The 22,008-nt window shown below is 42.2% G+C and overlaps 1 protein-coding gene across 1 annotated transcript in view; it reads right to left on the reverse strand.

The window, feature by feature from the left end:
• LOC106639841 (uncharacterized) overlaps positions 1–22,008 on the reverse strand; it is a 101,712-nt gene that overhangs the window by 19,494 nt on the left and 60,210 nt on the right. The window contains exons 11-13 of the mRNA XM_089596452.1: positions 3,499–3,811; positions 2,913–3,061; positions 1,510–1,631 (exon numbers count right to left, since the gene is read on the reverse strand). Of these exons, the coding sequence (XP_089452578.1) occupies positions 1,510–1,631; positions 2,913–3,061; positions 3,499–3,811 (584 nt within the window). The remainder of the gene's footprint in view (positions 1–1,509; positions 1,632–2,912; positions 3,062–3,498; positions 3,812–22,008) is intronic.

A 22,008-nucleotide genomic window follows, 5' to 3' on the forward strand; every position in this document is an offset into this window, starting at 1 on the left:
AATTAAAAAGATTGGTTTTTTTTTTTTTTTTTTTTTTTTTTTTTCAATTGCATCAGAGGATAATTGTCTTTAATGAACATTGTTGTCATAACTTTGTGTTTTTTGACGTTTCCGTCGTGCACAGTAAACGCTTGAACGACCCTTACCAGGGTGATTTAGGGTGATAATGGTTTACTGAATGCTTGTGCAAGAGAACAGGTTGTTTTTTCTTTTGAAAATTGAAAAATTGTTTTGTTGTTTACGGAAACATCGGCAGATAAAGTTGTTGCTAATTTGTGCTAGTCGGGACGTACCGGTTGGCATTAATTTTCAATTCATTCGACTGACACATCAACCCGTTTCAGATTATACTATTTATTTTTCAGTTGCCCTTAAAACTTTCTTTTTTTTTTTATTTTAAAACTGAAACGTATATTGTTTGAATGAAATTAAAACAAAAAAACTCAGCTCAAGTCATACATCATCCATCCATTCACCCTCTAGATCTCGAAATCTCAGCTCCCCGGAAAATCCATCCAACTCGTCAGAAAAAATTCAAAGCACAAAAAAAAAAAAAAACTCTCTTCAGCCTCCTTCGGAAAACAGGACTCGGACCTTGGGATCGCTTTAATTTTAAGATTCTCCCTCTGGCATCGTGCCCTCGCTGACCGTGTAACCGCATATCGTCCCGTCACTGTCTTTTTCCTCCCCCCCTTCATCCACCCCCGATTCTTCTTCTTCCAAACCTCCCTACCCCATTCTTGTATCTCCTATCTCCTACCTCAAGTTCCCACACGTATCACTAAAAGGACACCTTTTTACCTGATTCGTACAATTTACTTTGTTTTTTCCTCTCTTTGTACACCCGTTATTATCATTTTCGAGGACGACTCGCATGCGAGTGCACGTGCGCGCTGTTAAAACACAACGGAGTCTCTCTTTTGTATTACTCGTGCGCACGTAAGTAGGTACTTATGTGCACGAGTATAAAAAAAAAAAAAAAGAAAAATTGAAACAGGTCGAGAGAACCGGTCTAGAGCATACTAACTTGCGTGCACATAGGAACGCACTGATAAGCCCCAACTCGAATGTGCAGATGCGCGTTTCTATTATCTCCCCCCCCCCTCGCCACTCGATGGTGCTTATCGCTGTTATTGTTTCATTCGGAATTTAATCTTTTCGCGCTATATAATAATAATAATAATAATTAGGTACAAAGAATCGCAACCGTTTCGGAGAGCTCGACGACTCCCATTATCGTGCAGTTATTTTTTGACTCGTGAAACATCTCCTAATGATGCGAAAATACAAAAACACCAAACACACGACACGAGCGATACGCTGATGTGTCTCGTGTATATATATATTCGACGCACGTAAAAGTGCGCCTCAGGAAGCTTGGACTACGAAACACTGAGGGTACAATGAGAACAATATACGCATACATCAAGGGACACTCTCGGACAATAATTGTATAAACTACGTATACATATAAATGTGTATTCCAGCGATTGGAGCTACAGTACTCACCCTCTTGTGCAGAAGCTCTCCGGATTGGCGGGAGCCGGTGCCGCGTTGTATTTGGCGCAGGGCAGGGTTGCTGCCACGCTCCGAGTCCCGAAGGTTCGGGCTCGACGTGGTGCCTCGGTCACCTGTGCAAAGAGAATTGGAAAAACACTTTGAATACTTGGGTTTTTTGCGGGTCAATCGAGGTCTTGAACAATAATTTAGAGTCACGTGTACAAGCAGAGGGGGGGGGGTCAATTATAATAATAATAATAACAATGACAATAATAATAAGAGGAAAGAGGGCCATAAGCATGTGCAGGGAGCTTTTTTAGTCCCTCCATCGAAAGCTCGTTTGTGCTTGCATGACACGTGTATGTTGATACATACGGAGCTGAAGGCTAGGGCGGTAAATAATTCATTGACCTCTTCAAGAGCCGCGTAACACACACGTTTAGTGTACGGCTGTTTTTTTATCTGTGCTCGGCTTTTTGGCTATACTTATACTTTCGTCCGTTTTTCGAGTCTTTTATCGGTATACACGCTGAAAGAGATGGACCGTATTTTTTTTAATTTTATTTCAGTATTCCTTAGAATAGCCGTTTCAAGTGGCTCGGCGTGTTTAGGTGTAACTGTATGAGCGATTCTAAAAAAAAGGCTAAATTCAGAATGATTTTGTCGAGATACTCACACCTTTTGAAACAAAGGGTATTAAATGGCACTTTTTAAAAATGTTTTCGATGTGTGTAAGGCCAATCTATCAGCAGTTTTTTATTTTCATTTGTGTTGATTCAGGGGTGATTTTTCATTTATTTTAGGGGAATATCTTGCTTGAGTGCATGCAAAAGAGGAGTGGGAGCAGTTAATTAAAAAAAAATAAATAAAAAATAACATTTGAATAAGTCAGAAAATTCAACACTTCGCTGTACCTCCATCCACGTACAATAAATTATACACTAAGGACAATTTCTTCAAACTCGTTTGTTTCAATTGTGTTCAATTAAGTATTCCAGAAAACGCAGCCGACACACTTGGCACTCGGGCCCTTAGGTAATACACACGGTGAGACACGAGGTGCAGCAGCTCTCGTGATTGGAGCGCACCCGCGTGAATAAGATAAGAGACTCCTGGTATTATTTCTGTTTTCGATGCCCCTTTGCAATTGCATCGTGACTTTAAAAATCAATTGTTTTCATCAATACTAGGTAAAAAAATTTTACAACATCAATAGCAAAAGTAAGCCAATAAAAAAAAAAAAAAAAAAAATCTCATAGACTAAAGTTTTTACAGTGTGGTTTTGAAAGACCATCTTCAACGAGATTAAAATGCCACACACCACCAATTGATTGGATCTCAACAGGGCTTATACACACATATTTTTTAATAGAGACACAAGGAAAATGCGCAACATCATACAATGTACTCACTTTGGCTGTGCGCGTGTCTCTCGCTATCGCTCGGGCTGGAGACCCGATGGTCGACCGGCGAAATGACCCTCAAGTGGCTCGTCGGACTGACGAGACGCTGTCCAGAACACGGCGATGCTATTCTCGGATCTCTCAAGTCGCTGTTGAGCCTATTGTGATGTGGGAGGAAAAAATCATCATGGTTCCCGATTAGCAAGTTGTTGATTTTGTGTTGTCCATCATTTCGGAACGGAATAAAAAAAAAAAAAAAAGAAAATTAGCTACTGTTGTCCAGAAAGGGATAATCCCCCGCGGACACTCGTTTCCGCAAGAAAAGCCGAGAGAGCCCAACATTTGTGCCATCGTCTCGGAATTTTCGCGACGCTCTACTCGGAACAGCGCATACATATACTACACTCGAGGAGCTTTTGTCTTTTATTCGCGAAAAGTATCAAGCGCCTACTTGGCATCTCCACCATCACCGATTCCCGGAAATAACGACCCTTTCTCTTCTCTGATTAAAAGTAACTTGGCAGTGGCATTTTTTGGGGGTGAAAAAACCTGTTCCGAAATGACAATCGGTGAAAGGTCGTGCAGGCACACTCACGTCCTGACGTCACCACTACTGGCAGCCTTGAGTATGTGGTTCGCGTACTCCGTCCTGGGGTCATTGTGGCGATGGTGGTGGTGGTGATGGAGGTGGTGGTCCTGAGCCAAGGGCTGCTGATGGACCGGCAGCGACGGCTGCTGGCCACCCCCACTGGGCCGCGGGAGCGTGGACACCTGGTGGAGGTGGTGCTGCTGGGCTCCAGGGACCGAGGGTGACTGTTGCCGACCGTTGGCGGCCTGGTTGAGCTGCGAGGTGCTGACGGCGCGCGGTGGAAGAGGGTCCCGGCCGATCACCGAGCCCGAGCCGGAAGCTGCAAAAAAACAAAGCACACAGTGGGTCAGAGACAATATGTACGCGATCGAGAGGGTGGGGCTGTGCTGTATGCGCTGGACTGGGGCGTGTCGCTTTTTTTCGTTTGCGCCGCGTTGCTCGTGTTTTGGTGTACAACGGTGTTTACGGTGCGCGCGAAAGACCGGAAAATCGCTCATCGGGTAACTGAATGCTTGATTTATTTTGGGAGACTGGTTTCAAGTGGTTTTTTTTTTTTTTTTTTTTTTTTTTGGTAAGTTCATACAAGTCTATATATGTCCATACTTACGAAGAGAGTAAATACATTGAAAAATACCTATCCCATAATAACGTACACGATAGAGGGATGGGTCGTAGTTTCGGATATCTCAGTGCAAGTAATTAAGTAGAGTTCGTACAATTATGGCGTATTAAATTCGTATTTGTAGTGATATGATTTTCGCAGGCAATAAACTTGTACGAGTATAAGAGTACAAAAAAAACTCAAAGTTATCACGAGATGTTGGAGGAATTGTGTTGCGAGTACACGCCTAAACAGCGTTCGCTCGTCCGAAACCGACGAAGGGAAACGAATGCGGTGAGCCGCTGTAGTTATCCACAGAACTTTATTTCCCCCTTTGTAGTTTTCTTTTTTTTTTTTTTTTTTTTTTTTTTACACATAAAATGGTTTTCCAAACCAAACCTGCGTCTACACGTACAGCAATTTATGGTTACAACGCTCGAGCGGGTTTTTAGTATTTCCTTTTTTTTTTCTCAGTCAAGCAAAATTATAACTAACTGTGCGCTGTTGCAAAATTGCAAACAACAATTGGGATGCAAAAAAAAAGCTGTCTATACTATTATTCAACTCTATATATACACTACTAAAAAAAAAGCGATCGACGAGTGTAAGGTACTTTTCAATCGTCGACCCTCTACATGGCACCGATTATCCATTCCACGGGGCAAAAGGGAAAAAGCGAGGCGTTAAAGCACCTGGTGCAAAAAATACGTATGGAGGGAAAAATCTTTCCACGTGAGAGGCGTCCCACTGCACTTGTACAAGGGCAAAGCTCATGCATTTCGAATCGAAATCTGCAGCTGTGATCCTCGTGGGGTAGCGACAGGACATTTGTTGCGCGTTATTGCGAGTACGTGAAAGAACCTGCAAGGAGGGCTTTTTTTTTTTGTTCTCGTGGCACGTGCGCTTCTATGGCACATTTATGGGTTAAAATTGTCCTCTTTTGCTTTATTAATCGAAAAATCAAGAAAAATTGTCGGCTTAAATACATTTGGCATAAGCATAAAATTATACTGTTGTGTGTTTTTTTTTCTTCCTTGCAAGTCATTGTATGAGAAAATTGAAAAATTTTCATTTGTATTAACATGTAAATTAATCAAAACATCCTAGAACGAGACTTGCAAAAATCGAACAGAGTGTTATATATCGATTCACGCGCAAAGGTGAAAAAATTCCCGCGAAAAGAACGCGCGAGCGATAATCTAGCGCGTCCGTCCATCTACATTCGTGGCATAAATAACCGCATTGCCCTGGCACGGAGAACAAAAAAAGGGACACGCGCTACATCTTTTTTTTTTTTTTTCGCTTCCCCTGTATATATAGTCTCGCCTAGCTGTGGACAATGCTCGCTCGGAGCGACATTTGTCTTCCGTTCGAGTGTATATATATATATATATATATTCATTGTTGGCGCTGCGTGCATTCCGACAATCCGGCCGTGCGCATCGAAATGGTCGCGATTGCTTGTGCGCGTTTTTTCACATAAATTTCATTTGCCATGGAAACACACTCTTTTTTAATTGCTAAAAAAAAAAAAAAAGAATAGGAAAGGAATTTAGTATCAGGTGCATCGACATAAAAGAAAAAAAGAGAGGGGAAGTTAAAAATAATGAACATGAAGGTATACTCGTTACAAGAATATGCATGCAAACACCCATTTGTCGAGTCTTTGTCCAATCAAGCAAAACAGCGAGTCGGTGTCGCGTCCAGCAGCTCAGTTATGCGCACACAAGTCCGAGCTTGGATTAAATCATACGGGGAGGAGGAAACTGTTCCACCTGCATCATCATCATCGACACAGTTACCAGCTTGTGTTGGAGGCTACGATAGATTGAGCCGCCCTTCGGTCGTTAAAACCAAAGGTTGCTTTTGGTTTGGTCGGAGAGTGAGCATCACCTCCCGTGCGCGGGTCTTTTTTGCAAATTTCAACCTCAAAAATGGTTTCACCGATAACTCGTCCGTCTCTTCTTGTCGCCAGCACGCGGTATATGTATCCATCCCGCCTCGGATGCCGAGTTAATTTGCATGGATATGACATTATTAATGAGCCGAGCAAACGTCAACTATTAATATCTTCCTCGAGCCGTAAATGACAACTTTTTCGTGGTGCATACGTAATACCACGTGGAGGGTCTCCTAATGAAAACTCCGACCCCTAATTTTTTTTTTTCTCTTATTCCAGCGTGAAAATATATCGTGTCCACCGATCGCTATTTCTGTTGAAACACGAGCAAGGCAGTTCAATGTAGTATCCAAGAGAATAATTTCCCAAAGTCCGCGAGTAACGAGAAAAAAAAAAAAAAAGTGCTAATCACTCGACTTCCTTCCTTTCCAGGCGTTCCCGTGCACACAGCCGATAGCTCAAACTTTCGAAATCCGCGCGAAACCCCCCCAATCACAAATATCGAGAGTCCGCGGTGCTTTTAATTTACCACCCGAGAGGGAGAAAAAAAAAAAAAAAAACCAAACGATCCGACTAGGTAGCCATCCGTAGTGCAATTTCCCGCGGTCAGCTCGGAATTAGTGGTCGCGTTTTCTCCCGATCGCGGGTCGGAGCGGGCAATGATTTCCTCGCGGCGGGGACTATTAATCTGGAGGGGAAATCCGCCTCGGCTATCTTTCTACGCCTTCGTGGGCATCAGCGTTCAATTTAAACTTCCGCGCAAACGTTGGCTCCTTTTGGGTCTTATTTTACACAGGATGGGACTTGCAACGCTTTGGAATATCGATGATAAGTTTAAAGTTGTTTTTTATACTTTGGGGTGACCCTATACATGTACTATTAGTCTTGGGCGTATATGTGTAACTCTATGTTCATATCCCCCACCTGGATCGAGAAGCAAATTTTTCAATTTCCAAATTTAATCACTTAAAGTCTCACTTCTATAACTCCTATACACTTACAGACTGCAGATCTTTTCGGCTTTTTCAAAACCCATTTTGATCGAATTTCCCCCCTGAAAGCCGATGGAGAGCTACTTTTGAGATTCTGGCTCATCCTTTCCTTCTGCTGCGAATGTAAGAAAAAAAAAAAAAGGCCATGGATCTGGGCAGCGATCCTCCCCCCTCGAATCGAAACTTTTCTCACCCTTATACATAATGTACGTACATACACACGCAGGAGCTTAGCCTCGACTCGGTGTGTGTGCTCGTGCATCCAAAGTCGTGTAATTGAAAATTTTCGGGGGTCTAAGGGTATAACACCCCGGGGCGCCCCGAATATTGCGTACAGGACAACGGTGCACAAGCTCCTGGACGAGCCTTTAATTAAAGTTTCGGGGCTCGTGTATACGCCACTCCCTTCGGCGTTCCCCACAGCGACGTGTTGTTTTACTTTGGCTCTCTCGGAGCCGATTTTCGCCCATTTGGCCGAGGTGCCCGAGGTCTAATGAAAGGACAGCCTCTGGACTTTGGTCTCTTTCACGTGCAGCTCTCTCTTTTTTTTTTAATACCTTGGGAGTCTCTGGTGCGTACACATAAATCAATCCAAGAGAGAGAGTCGCGCTCCAATTGCTCTTTATGTACACTGTCGCGCGGGCGCGTTCTCCTTTTCACTTGTAGTTTAACCAACTGGACTTTCGCAATAAAAATCCCGAACGATTTAGAGAGAGCGTCGAAAAAAAGGGAAAGAATCGCCTCTTCTGGTTTACGGGCCACTTTGAGTATACGACATGGCTGGATGTGCTTTTGAATCGAGCCACTGTCACGTGCAAGCGCTAACGGGAGAAAAGGAAAAAAGCTGCTAGGAGTTTGCTCGTGAATGGTGCTTTTTTTTTATGTAAGCTCAATCGAGGGGATGTATGCGCAACGATAAAAAGTTTACGTATGGGAACAATTTATTATAGACCGCTACCGAAGATGTATGGAAAAGGGACTAATGGGTTTCCTTTGTTGTCGCGTAATTTGTGATTTGCAAGTGTAGCTCTGTTGTATCCGTCACACGACAACGATCATTCAAATTTTTTACTAAATGACACTAATTTCACGGACAAATTTCGTCGCTATACGTACCGATGCTCCTAGCAATGTATTTGCGCAGAGGAAACCATCACTGCTTTACTCTACTGCAAAACGAACGAACTCAACCAGTGCACGTATAAAATCACATACTGATAGTATAATGCACGCTTATTTACTTTTTCAAAGCTGCACGTGCGTCAACTACTTACGGTCCAAATGGATTGTATTTTTGATGCGCGCTCAAAGTATAAATATGTACTCCAATGCACCTGGAGAGTAGGAGTGCACCATTCCAGAGGGGGACTTTTTTGTGCTGTACCGAAACAAGTACGAGTGAAACGTGAACTCATCGGAGCCGTGTTTGCAAGCTTACATCTGTCGCGAGTATGCATGTTTTTTTTTTCTTCCTTACTTTGCTTTTCTGTTTTCCTGTTGTTCAACAACAACAAAAAAAAAAAAAAAAAAAAAAAAAAAGGACACAACTCCGGAATGCGTAACATCGTCGTTACGTAGCACGCGGATGGTAATAAACACGGGTTTCTGCCGCACAATGGGGACCATTAGGCGTCCGTAATAGCCGCGTTGATATAATAATCGTAATTTCAGGGAAGACGCGCGCTCCCTCCCACCGTCCCTGCAGCGATACCAAACCGTGGACTTTCTACATGGGAATATCCGTACAAGCCCCGAGTGCAATTACATTTTTATGCAACTGTAAAAAAAGAATCACCGCTTTGTCTGCTTTGTCATCCCATGACTTTCACGGTTATACATAAAAATTTTACGCGAGGCAATGGAAGGATAATCGACGCGCGCTTCACGAGAATGGGGAAACAAACGAACGAGATTCGTCCGATACATTCGATTAAAGTTGTCGCTGAAAGTACAGTTATGAGGAAAAAAATAATTATTCACTGCTCAATGTACCCTACAATGCATACCCGAGCTTTATGATAATCATCGCGCTACGAGAAAGCCACAAGTATATAGTTCGATCACTGATTATTGTTTGGAATGAAATATATTGCGGACGTTTTCGAGTAGTAACGTCGAATCGTACGTACACACAATAAAGTCCGATTGATTTCGTCATCTCTCCCCCCGAGAGAGAAAGAGCAAACATCACCCCGTGGCGTCTACATCCTGTATGCAGTGTAGTTACAGCTCGAGCTTTAGCTCACTCGCGTAATTAGAGAGCTGCAGATCATTGCGGTACACGTGCGCCGTGTGCACATAGAGACACAACAGTCTGCCAATGAGTCTCTTGCGCCGTGCACTTGCCTCGATTGTAATTAATACCGTGCTCGGCTGCGCGTCTAATAGGTAGTACACAGGCCGTTGGATATGGGTACGTTTGAGCCGCATACAGGATAAAACGCAGGATGTAAACGTATATATACGTATGGATGAACAATATTTAAAAATTTCGAGTCAACGTGTGACGAATGAAAAGCATAAAACGAGTAGGCAGTTTGCGGGTGAATGATGACGATTCCCGAGGAATGTCGTTTATATACATGTGTAGCCACTCTCTTCCGCGATCCATTTGTCATGTCGCAAATTTACCTTGTACATGCGACTGCACGCGCAACTCGGTAAGCAAACGGCGCACACGTGACTGGACGAAAAATTCTTTTCGCAAGAGGCGCGCCGCGATTGATCATCCTTGCGTAAAACTTTTCGATTGCTAATGTCGATATTTTTTTTTCCTCCATCTGCTCACGACTTTGGTGAGAGTTCGCCGGGGCTAATTTTTTTTGTTAAACATTGTAATATATACCTCGAGGATGGGCGAAAGCTCACGAGGCGATGAAGCTGTGAAAAAACAATGAGCAAAATTCTCGTCCGCGTGTATATATGCATCCGGCGACATCAAAGCTGAGCGTCGGGACGTATAAGGTATATAATCGCAAGCTCGTACGCGCGAGCCGACCTTGCCGGGTCCCAGGGACAGCATATGCATGTATGGCAAGCTTTGTGGAAGAAAAAGCGCCTTTGATCGTCACTACAAACAACGTGCAGGTGGACGGCTATTTTGGTCCATGGGTAATCGATTAAAGGTGAAGGGTGATCTGTTCTCGCATAGTGCACTGTGTATAGGGGAAGCTCTTTTTATTTTTAGAATTGAAAAAAAAAAAAAAAAAAAGGCTGGAGGGACAAAAGACGGAGGATACATCGCAGTGGTGTACCGCGGAACTTTTCAACCCTCGGGAAAACTGCGCACCCCCACCTGGCAAATCACACCCTCATCCCCCAGCCCCCTTTCTCTGTGCATCGGTCTATTGTACGTGTACGCGTACAATGAACCGGGAGGGACGTCGATCGTTTGCCGTGTACGAAACGCGCCCACGTCCCTCGTATAATAGAGACCTGTGTGTACAGCGCGATTCGTCAGCGCCAGAGATTTTTTTTTTTTTTTTCGCTCCGTTTTTTTGTGTGCTGGTTTGGTATTGTATTGTATTTTCTTTTTTTTTTTTTTTTTTAATCGTATGGGTTTGGTGAGCGAGTAATCAGAGAGACGCTGCGTTAGGTGTCTCTTTCGGAAAGGAATTACGAGCTTGGTGATGGTGTTTTGAATTATTCAGAAGTTTGTACGGTGTATACGGTGCAGTGGGCCGACTCGCGCGTGCCTCTTTTTTTTTTTTTTTTTTTTTGTTTGGTATTTAGGCGAGGGGCGAGTCTTTTGGTTCGTAATGAGAAAGCTATCGGTTGGAAAATGCGAATGGGGGGGCAGTTGGAACAAAAAATTCATTAAACGAATAGGTGCTTTGCCATTTGATGATTAGATATATTTTTGTATGTTTCAAGTACTTTGTTTTATTTCGAGGTGACACTCCTTGTTTCTACATCCTGAAGGTGGATAACCGGAGCTGTTGCAACTTTAATTGATTGAAATTGTTTTAACGGGGTTAATTCTCTTTTAACTGTTTGTATTTCATGTGCATTTAAATTAAACAAACCTCGATTTGTAGAAAAACAAATGGTGTAAGCAACATTGTTTAATCCATAGGCCAATATGGTCTGAACGTACAAGTAAAAATATATATATTTTTTTTTTTTCACAAATAGTGAAGTTGGCTATTTGCAAGAGAGATTATCGTTGGGAAACTTGGATGTCCTTGCTGTAGGATAATTTTGCGCTAAGCTTGCCAGTTTATTATCTTTCGAGTGCCGTGAATTTCGAATTGTTGATGGAAAGTTAAATTACACATTTCAATCGAGTCACGAAATTTTATTTGATACCTTCCATTACAATTTAAAACAATCGCGAACTTTTCATTTGAAGGATAATAATTAAGCTGTGCTGTGACATTGTTTTCGTCCCCATTCTACCAAACACCGTACTTTGTGTACTTTCTAATGATACGCTCGGGTAAAAGAAAAGATGTGCCTTTCTAAATTAAATTTCATTCTGTTATTATCTTAGTTATATTTTGTACAATTTTTTTTTGTTTTCCATCGATAATGTACAGAGATCACGAAAAATGAAAAACATCGATGTCACGCGTTACGAATCCTTGGGAAAAAATGTTAACATAAAATTAGCAATTGTTATCGTATCGGTACGTCACAAAGTAATGTTCCAAAGCATCTGAATCAAACGTACGAGGATCAACTGATGCTCTATATATCGACTGTATAAAAGCTCAATCCCCGTAGTCGGAGCAAAATTAAAAAAAAACACACGGACATTTTTAAACAACGACAACGCCTTCCAAACAAAACACCGATTTATCCCTTGACAAATCCTCGAGTGATAAATCACGCGAAGATGGAAACTCCAGTATTGTGCGGATAGGGCACTTGAACTCCCCTCCCGAGAAAGCAAAACAATAGTATATCTGAGAGCTGCGCAGTGGTAATACTATACTTCAGAGTCGCTTTAAATTTACCTGTTGTATATATGTATGTGTGAGGGAAAACAGGAGGACGCAGAGAGAAAGGAATATGAGTATAACTCAATTCAAACGCAGCTGCAGCGAGTTTAATTATCATAACACGAGCGCTCGCTCGCTTGATTTTCCATACGCGCAGCGCGAAAAATATCTCTGCACACTCCGTCTCTCGAGAGCACTTTTCTTTTTTCCTTTCGAAATAATCATATAGTCGCGCGTAACGGGTGTACTGGTAATACGAGTATTGCTTTTTTTATCGTTGTAAAGGGAAAAAAAGTATATAAGGTGACTTTCTAGGTTTGTGGCGAGGGGCCAATAGCGGATGCACCCTCGTTCTCTATGTATCTACACACCTACCTCCTGTTTCAGTTATGTACTGTTTGCAAGTGATAATGGGGAGGAAAGGCGGGAGGAGCGGAAGCTCGCGAGTGTTAATTATTTTCACGCAAACGCCAAAGCCAAAGTTGAATACAAATACAAAGTATAGCCTTACGAGGAGACACGAGGCATGTATACGCTTGAAAAAATATAGTATACAACTCTGCTGATGGTGTATCCCGTGCACGGATTGAAGTGACGCCCGACAGGTTGTTATAAGAACTACTTTCCGAGCTTATCTAGGCCGACTGGCGCACGAATTGGCTTTTCTTATTAACTATGTAAGATGATAACTGTTTCGTTTTATTCTCGTTTTTACTTTTTTTTTTTCTTTATTTTCACATTTCTGCTAAGGTTTTCACCATAAAATTTTGAATTAAATGTACTCTTTGCAGTGTATGATTCCGACGACCCACCAACCAGATGAGATTACTTTGTGTGTGTACTTGCGTATAAAAATAACCCACGTACCTACTTGCTAATCTCTAAACGTATGTATGTACACGCAATAAACACCCAAGTATTGGGACAGTTATGTAGTATGAATAGATGTAACGAGAACGCGCGTATATATATACATACGCGTACGTGGGTGTGGAGCGTTATTTATACGTACCTATATGCGTATATATACACGTATATTGTGTGGTGTATGTATATATCTGTCATGTTTTGTATGTACATCACGGGTTGCGCAACAACGCATATGGGATGGGACATATTTCTTCGTAGGATAAAGCAAAGCCGACGAACGTGTGTCTTTACGCGTTATATCTATACATCATGTACACATTGTGAAAGATGCTGCTTCGATTTTTATTACTGTGATTATTGTTTTTTTCTTTTTTAATTAAAGCTCGAAGCCTTTTGAATAAATAAGAATAATCAAACGAGGAAATGGTCCCTTCCTCCACCATTTTTTTTTTTTTTTTTTTTTTTTTTTTTGTATAATTTTATGTGCGGATGCACTTCAACAAAAAATGCTTATTTCATAAAGAACGTAATGTATAGGTAGGTACGCGTGGGAGCGGAAACGCGGCCCCGTTTGGCGGTACAATTCGTACATGCACGTATATATATGAAACCCGAATTGCGTGAATTTAAATGTGTATACCTTCTTATAATAATTACCGGCTTGCATGTGTATATTACGTTACACAAGAGTCGCGCGATTTTTGGTGTGACCAGTTGTACTTATATATATACGTTGTGCGGCCTAATTAGCCTGTGATTTTTCTTTTTCGTTTACCTTTAAGTGTGTATGCCTTTTTTTATTGAATGTTGAGGAAAAAAAATAATAATAGAAAAGGCACGTCAGTCGAGAAATTATCTAAATGCATTATGACATTTGTTCGATGATACGGTAGACTTTTAAAGAAGATCCAAATCTGGGGTGTCTATAGCATTTTATTTTGGTACAATGGTACCACTTGATAAGAAATGAAAACTCTTTCTTATGTCAGAGCGAAAAAAAAAAAATTAACAAATTTGATTTGTGAAGGTTTAAACAATTTTCACTTAACAGCGTAGAAGTAAAACGTGTAAAAATGGCACACACATAGTTTCAGGTCTGTATAGCTAGTGTGTATACGATATAGTTATATACATTATGCTCTGGAGGGAGTGGTTGCACAAGTTTCATTAACGGAGTATTAGGTGCACTAGTGCACGTGTATATATATACACACACAAGTATATTCACTCGAGCGAATCTACAGCTACACTCCCGTGCAATATACCTATATACGCATAGCTTCAAATAGTGTCGACAAAGTGGCACTGAAACTGGAGATGCAAGGTTTGTGCTCGTTGGTCTAGAATATCGCATATAGTGGGGACTTTTATATGTATATTTCGACATGCTTTAAAGCCCAAAAGCTTAGCAAGAAATTCTTTTTTTGTTTTTCAACGAATAAAAAAAAAAAAAAAAAACTTTTGAATCGGTTTCGTGGGCAATGTGACATTTGCTAAAACGTATATACAGTAAAATTAGGTCCCAAATTACAAATTGCTGTTTATATGTATTTACAACTGAGTGGCCAATTACTGCAATAGGTTGTTGAGACTCCACCTTTCATAATGCAAGCAACAAATGACCTATGGGAATCAACTCACATGGTGATTATAATCCATCTGGGGGAAAAAAAGGTCCATTTTCTTCAGTTTTCCATACCACATGAACCAACTCTCAATCAGCCTATATAAATATATTGTAACAGAGAGGGTTGTACATCACATGTACACCTCGACACGTGCATTGATAAACATACTCGAGGGCGACAATGGTCTTGGCGCCACCACGCACAACATACACGTCCCCTTTGTGAGCCTATATATTATATGCATGTACACCGTTACGCAAACTCCCAAACTCTCTGTACCATACAGTACTCGGGAGAATGGCAAATATACTTACGTCTACACCAGAGAGGAAGAGAGGGAGAAAAGTCGGAGAGATTTTCGAGGTCGCGCGTCACAGACCGACTGGGCCATTGTGCGTACCGTAACATTATACACGTATATTATGCGTACAGTGTATTGTTAGGAACAGGCGTATATGCATGCAAGTATAGTCTACTGCAGAACGTGACTTCTTTGCGCAGGCAAGGGGAGAGACAGAGAGAGGGTGTAGGTACTCGTACGTATACGTATTACGCGCGTAAAGTTGGATTACGTCGAGTGGGCGGATCTCCCTCGGCGTTCTTTCTCTCGTTGTCCTAGGGGGGTGCCGCGTGTTTATGAATGGAATTGTTTCGGATGCAGGGAGGGGTCGACGTGTGAGATTTTTTTTTTCTCTCCCTCCCCCCCCCTCGCGCGAGTTGTCGTTTTCAGGGGAGCCTCAAATGTTTTCAAAAACAACTGAACATCGTGCCATTGGTCCACACAATTGAATTTTTTATCGTGGCGTCCTTCCGAGACCACATCGGCTAGACCCAACTTCTGTCGATGAGTTGAAAAAAAAAAAAAAAACAATCCAGAGTTTGACCATGGTTGTACAGGTGGCCAATTTTCATGGAAAGTTTCGCATGAAATCACTCATCAGTACGACGATTGAAAGAACCAAATTTGATTTTTTACCGAATAACTGGTAAGCGATACCTTGTTTGTCGCGCCTCGAAGCATCTTCTTAGTTTTTTTTTTTTTTTTTTTGGTCCTTTTTCGCTTCACGAGCGACGTGGTTGTGGTTTTTTGGAAGCCATAAAAATCACTCACAGGCACTCGCACGGGGTACTATATTTTATAGCCTTGTATATAAATTATATAATGCCATTTATCCCCAAGAGATTCTCGAAACTTGAAAGTCACTTGGTGCGTGGCTCTGAGATTACCGGTGGCATCACTTATTCCCACTTTGGTATGTTAACTTATTGTTGGAGCGCTGGACAATAATAATTTGTTCGAAATAAATCTCGAAAAGTTTCTTCTGCATGTATACACGACGGAAGGTCATTTCTTTTTTTTTTTTTTTTTTTTTTTTTCATGAAAGAGGAGAAGAAGAAGAAGCGACGAGAAACGGTGACGGGCTAAAATAGACTAAGCCCCGCACAATCATTCCATTGTCAGGATCAGCAAGCGCATACCAAGCGGCTTGGTCCTATGCATTCGGGTCAAGCACATTGCACGTGCATAATATGTAGATACATACACGCAGACAAGAAAAATTGTTTCGTTGGAAAATAAGTACGGCTTTATTGTAAAATCGGTATTGGCTGATGGGGTACACGTACAGCATGTATGGTAATGTATATCTAATTGATTCTAATTAAAAACAACAATCGACTACTTTACGAGTCGGCTTCCCCTTCTTTCCCGACGTTTTTCGAACTAACCATCCGCGTTCAATAGCCGCTGCGTGCGACGTAGATATTCAACATACAGAGAGGCTGGGCGTGGTTCTCTCTGTGGGTCACGGTTTCCGATACGTGCATGTATGTATGTCTATATATATATGTGTATACATTTCGCGTTCCAGTACGGGATGAAAGTGCACGAGCTTCAATTGCGTTGGTTGCAACGTCTGTGCGCGTCAATTGTCAATTGCGACGCCCGGCGTTTGTTATCGCGGAAATTGAGCGAAAAAAACGAGGGTGTTGCGCCCCATCGCAACGTCGAGGACGGTAATGATGATACATAGATAAATAAAAATTAATTGGCCAACGAGGGGGTGTCCAGCTGGTGATGCCGATGGGAGAGTCTGTTGGCGCGCAATTGGAGGATGCTGTTACCGCCGAGGGAGTATGCGGTACACGTTGAGTTAACGCGTCGTTTAGCGGGTGATAATTTTGTTGTTGTTGTCGACGGCGATGTTGGCCGATGCGAGGTCGTGCTCTCGCGAACTGTTTTCCACGCTAATTGCACTGGGGGAGCGATTTTTACCGGACGAGCTCTCGATTGGGGACGAATTGACATTTATATACTTACGAAATTATCGATTTGTGCATGCGATGTATTTTGTATGGAGAAGGAGATCTCGTCGGTTTTGTATAGGCAGTTTTTTTTTGCTGGTCTCATCGGATTGTTTAAAAAAAACCGGTGTAAAGCTGTAATTGCACATGGGACTGTTAATTTGAAACAAATATAGAAACAATAATTCAAACGATACATCAATAATTAAAGTTTAAACATAGGTATTTATAAGTATGTATGACAAAAAAAAAAAGTGTGGAAACACACGTTACCAAGGAAATGCTAATCCACGAGTTAAAAAAAAAAAAACACGCAATTAGATTTCATAACACGCTCTCCGTACGTGTTGGCGTCTAATGTAACAATTAAGCCCCGTTTCCTGAGATATTCATCTCATCGTGAATTGTAAGAGAGAGTAAAAAAAGAAGAAAAAGAAAAAAAAAAAAAAAAAACGTAAATAGACAAAACAATCGTCGAAATAAACACATCGCACGCGTTACATTTTCTCACCGGCGACGGTACTTATATTTATATACACATAATTTACTCGTTCGCTTTCGTTCCCACACCAATTGAGATAAATAAAAAAGGAAGCAGTCGTACTTGTAAAAAAAAAAAAAAAAAAAAAAAAAAAAAAAAGGCTACAATGGACGATGGCACGTATTGTGGAACAGAGCGTAAACAAAAAGTCTATTGCCACGAGTCCAAAACATTGCATGTATACCCTATATAGCGACTTACTACTTAGTCAAGCAGATAGCTATATGTACAGTCGGCTGACGTGTATAATTACATACTTACACACGCAAGGCGCGTGTAACCTGTGAGAATCCCGGCTAATCCCCTGTATCCTAATACCTTGGCATTGTGTAACGTAAGGGGCGCTCCAAGGTGGATAATTGAACAAACCTAATAATGTCCCTACTTAGTGCGGCTAAGCGATACCTTCCCGTTCAACTTGCCCAACGCGCATTGTCCTGTCGAACATCGTGATAACAACTAGGAGTAAAGCACAGGATGTACTACACATACGTAGACACACACACACTCGCATAAAATAATAATAAGTATTTTTTTATCGGATTCGGATTATTCGAAACCCACGGAGGGGTGGGAGCTTCCCACCGGGAGAGGGGTTGTATGGCTCGGTACCGATTTTGACCGCTACGTGGCGCCACGTGTTCTAAGTACAACCCACAAGTACTTACTTTGTCTAAACTTTATAAGTACGATTTTTCCATCACCCTCAGTTTAACTCTCCACTACATTCCCAAGTTCATCCCTCAATGCATACTATGCAAGTAGAGGGTGACTGTGAGTGGATCCCCTGCGGGGGGGGTTGATGATTCATCACAACCCGAGTTGGTAGTGTCGGAGCCAGGGAGGGGGGGTCTGGGGTCCCCTGGCTTCGTAACGGTGCAGCTCCCCGTGAATGTGGAGCTGGTCGGTAAAGAATTTAAGGCGCCGAGTTGGCTAGCCACAATCTGTAATCTTTCCAATAATACTAGGGATGCAGACAATTGCATTCGTGTCTATAAGTGAAATGCCTTGTCACTTTAAACAGATGAGGGTGCGTTGGATGTGTACGTTGCTACATGCCATTATAAAAAGAACAATGAACTCTCCATAACGATGATTGAAAACGAAGAAGAAGTCATCCAAGTCGCGGGACACATACATAGTAGAGGATGGCAATGGGTGCGAAGCTGCCGGAAGACACAATTTATCGCTCTCAATGAAGTCGTCCGTGGGTGCAAGTATAGTGTATTTTTGTTTTGGGATGCGGCACTGAGACTATTGAATTGATATATTTATAATATGTTTATGTACTCACGAGAGTGAGCGTAAAATTCATTGTCCGCAGTGCGTGGGAAGGAGGGGCACGCGAAGATTTATTTATTTACCAAGCTTGCACACGATACAATTAAACTACAACCAAGTAACTCTTTTTGATAATAATGAATATTTTTAGTAATACGAATCCTTTGTTACTACAAATGAGATTTTTTTCTTTTTGTAATTCTTTCCATATATTTTTTTCGGGATTAAAATTATCAAACACATAAATGTATTGTGATGGGTATTTTTTCTAATTTAATCGCATTTGTAAAACAAAAAAAAATTATTGTCAGCCGCGAACGATTTTTATGAAAACATTTGAGAGATGCTAACGTCAGTAACACGTTATGCTCTGCTGCCTTTTCGATATACGTTCTGCTAACGGAAACGACGAAGATTAGACCACGATGTTTTTTTGTTAATGAAGTAAGTCCAATTTTTGTGCTCTACCAAGTTAGCTGTCGAGCCATCTGTCCGCGATTCTCGTTGTAATAATATATACACACATGTAGGGTTTGTTAATTGTGTGTCAGTGAATTTCCAACACCAAGAGGATGAACCTGAAAACTAAAATACGCGCGAGTCGAACATAATTTTCTTTCGAGCGTAGCATGCCTCTGCAAATATAGCCGAGCTTTCGTCCCATTTGGCAGCGACGCAACCAAAGCACGAGTGTATATATGTTGTGTGAGAAAAGCCTCGGCTCGATCGATATGCACTGCCGATCGCGACGTGCCAGGGGGGGGGGTCAAAAGCTGACGGCACACATGTCTGTCTTTGAAGTATATACATACACGTAAATAGATTACCACGTAATATATATTTCACACGGTGTATAGGTGCACCCATGCGTCGGGTGGGAGAAAAAAAAATTCTTTCGCAGTCGCAAGGTGCTGACGCTCGCTTCCGTTGACGTAGGTTTATTTTCCTCTGTCTCTATAACGTCGTTTATTGCCCGCAACGATTGAGGAACAAGTGAAAATTAAAGCTAATTCGAGCGTACAGCAGAGTGGGAATTCAATTAAAGGAGAGATAATGAAAAGGTCGAGCTTTTGGCAGGGGCGAGGCAAACAAATCCAAATCGAGCCAAGGAAAGATCAAAGACGAGCTAACTAGAGACACCGCAGTCTACACCACGCGTACGTAACTCTGTGGGCTTCCATGGAAGTACAGCTCACCCCGAGCGGAGTACGCGCTAGGGGGTATATTTGCACGAAAGCTCCGAATTTCCCGCAATTAATTGCAAGCTCGAGAATCCAGCGAGACCGTCGCGTTATATTAAGGGGGGCGGGGGGTAAAGACTATGAGTATATTACGCGTCTGCGCGCGCGTTAGGCGAGAATGTGGAACTAAGTGATGACGGGGATGCTGCCGGGGGAGAAGTTAATTTGCCGACGGAAAACGCTGAGCAAACGACGCGTGTGTTTTTAATGATTGCGCGAGAAGGATGCTGGTGCGACGGACAAGAGCCCACGTGGCGATCGTTTGCTCGAGCGATACGCCAATGGTGGAAAAGTCGTGAATCATCGACTGTACTCTCAACTTTGATGGTACAGAAAAATGTAATTTGACCCAATTTTTTTATACAAACAGCTTGGTCCTGCTGTACCTAAATTGGGCAAAGCTCGTGTTTAAGCTCGGCTTGGTTTTTGAGGGTTCTTGTAAGGCCTTTTTCAATGCGCGATCGAGCTAATCATGGAAAAGCCAAGGGAACAACCTCCGCAGTGAGCCCTTGAGGTCATGCGCTTGGTTTTCCACTTGAATACGCGCTACGCGAAAGCTTACACGCGCAGCGAAACTTTCCAAACTCCATCGCTGGAAACTCGAATGTGTCAAGGGTCGCTCGGGAAACGGGGGGGAAAAAATTGCAGCTCGACATGGTGAAACTTCGGCTCTTCCATGGAAATGCACTTTGACGAGCAGTATACCGTCGGAAAACCAGTTTTCATCTCCCGAAAAGTTTTCCCAGGCCGTCCGTAAAGCGAAGGCGGAAGTGTGATGAAGAAAAAAGAAGAGGTATTATCAAGCTCGAATTCACATGGCATGTTCTCACTGGGAGTAAAAAAAAAAAAAAAAAAAAAAAAAGAAACAACTGCAGACCCTTCCTGAAAAGAATTTTCCCCCGTATTCTCGGAAAGTGGAATCGTACAATAGTACGTACAATGGAGAACGGAAGGAAATTTTTTTCTAGCTGCATCGAGGAGGAGGAAAACAAGTGATTGGGCGCCCGGAAAATTTGAGATTAGGCGAAAAACTTTCCACGCGGAATCAATTACCACTAGTAGGATTATAGGGGCGCTCCGACGGAGCGAGAGATTATAGGCGAGTAAGAGGGCCAACTTGGACCCTTAACGAGGCATCAGCGGGTCTAGGCCTATATAATTATATGTATACGTGTACTCCGAATTCTGTACGCGCCATTGCAATTCGGCTAGCCCAGTTGGATCGGCGCCCGCGAGAACGCACGCTCTACTTGCGAAATCGATGTGTGTCTATTCCTTTTTCTCCCTTTGATTTCATTTTTTTTTTTTTTTTTTTTTTTTATGTATAACGCTTATACGAGATTGCAAGGAAAAAGATTTGGGTGAAATTTTTTTGTTTCTTTTTCTCTCTCTTTTCAACGTGTTCGAAGGTAAGGGCGCTGTGTTACGGCTGAAAAAATTGTTTTAAAAACCCTCAAAGGGCCATTTTTACCGGTAACCGAGTACACAGCTGCCTTACATTTGTGCCTGTACAAAAAGTATCGGACGTAGATTACTTGTATAATTTCATTTCGAGCGTTGGTGCAATTTTTTCCCCAGCGGTAACTGGACGCGAGCTTTTTCTCGCTCCTGGTAGCTCCAGGTGCCCCCAGCTTTTCTGGGAAATGGAAAATCGTCGAGCCAACAAATATTTCACGTCCAAGTAAGAAAAAGAGAGAGATAAAGAACGAAGTTTTATGGCCCGAGTGGTAGCGTTGCTTCCCGTTATGGATTGAAGTGCCCAGCCCAGTGAAGCTACACGCCCATTACTCGATGCGTTTTTAAGGTTTTCGAGGACAAGAGCACCGATTACGAACGCGCCGTTCATCCATCCGCCCGATTTCGGGGTAGTTTCGCGAGTTTAATGCCTTACATTATACATGCGAGCACTCGCGTTTGCTGAAAAGACTTTACGAGCAAATATTGTGCGCCGACGCATACTACACTTAGAACTCGCAGTTATGTTAATGCAATACGGATTTGCTGTCTCTAAAAGCATGTATACCTTGCTCCGTACGGAAAAAAACAAAACTTTGAGTACATCCATCCGACGTTTGCCGATTTTTTTAATCGATCGGTTTGAAAACCAAAACGATCGGATTGTAATTTGCGAGCGAAAAAAAAAATTTCCAGCCCAGGCTGATCGTGTGAAGGTGAACGTTGTATTTACGGCACCTCGTAAAACCGGAGAATCTCT

The sequence above is a fragment of the Copidosoma floridanum genome, unplaced genomic scaffold, assembly GCF_036245765.1.
Source record: "Copidosoma floridanum isolate Cflo_tuat_1 unplaced genomic scaffold, Cflo_Japanese_pri ptg000030l, whole genome shotgun sequence".
Taxonomy (NCBI): domain Eukaryota; kingdom Metazoa; phylum Arthropoda; class Insecta; order Hymenoptera; family Encyrtidae; genus Copidosoma; species Copidosoma floridanum.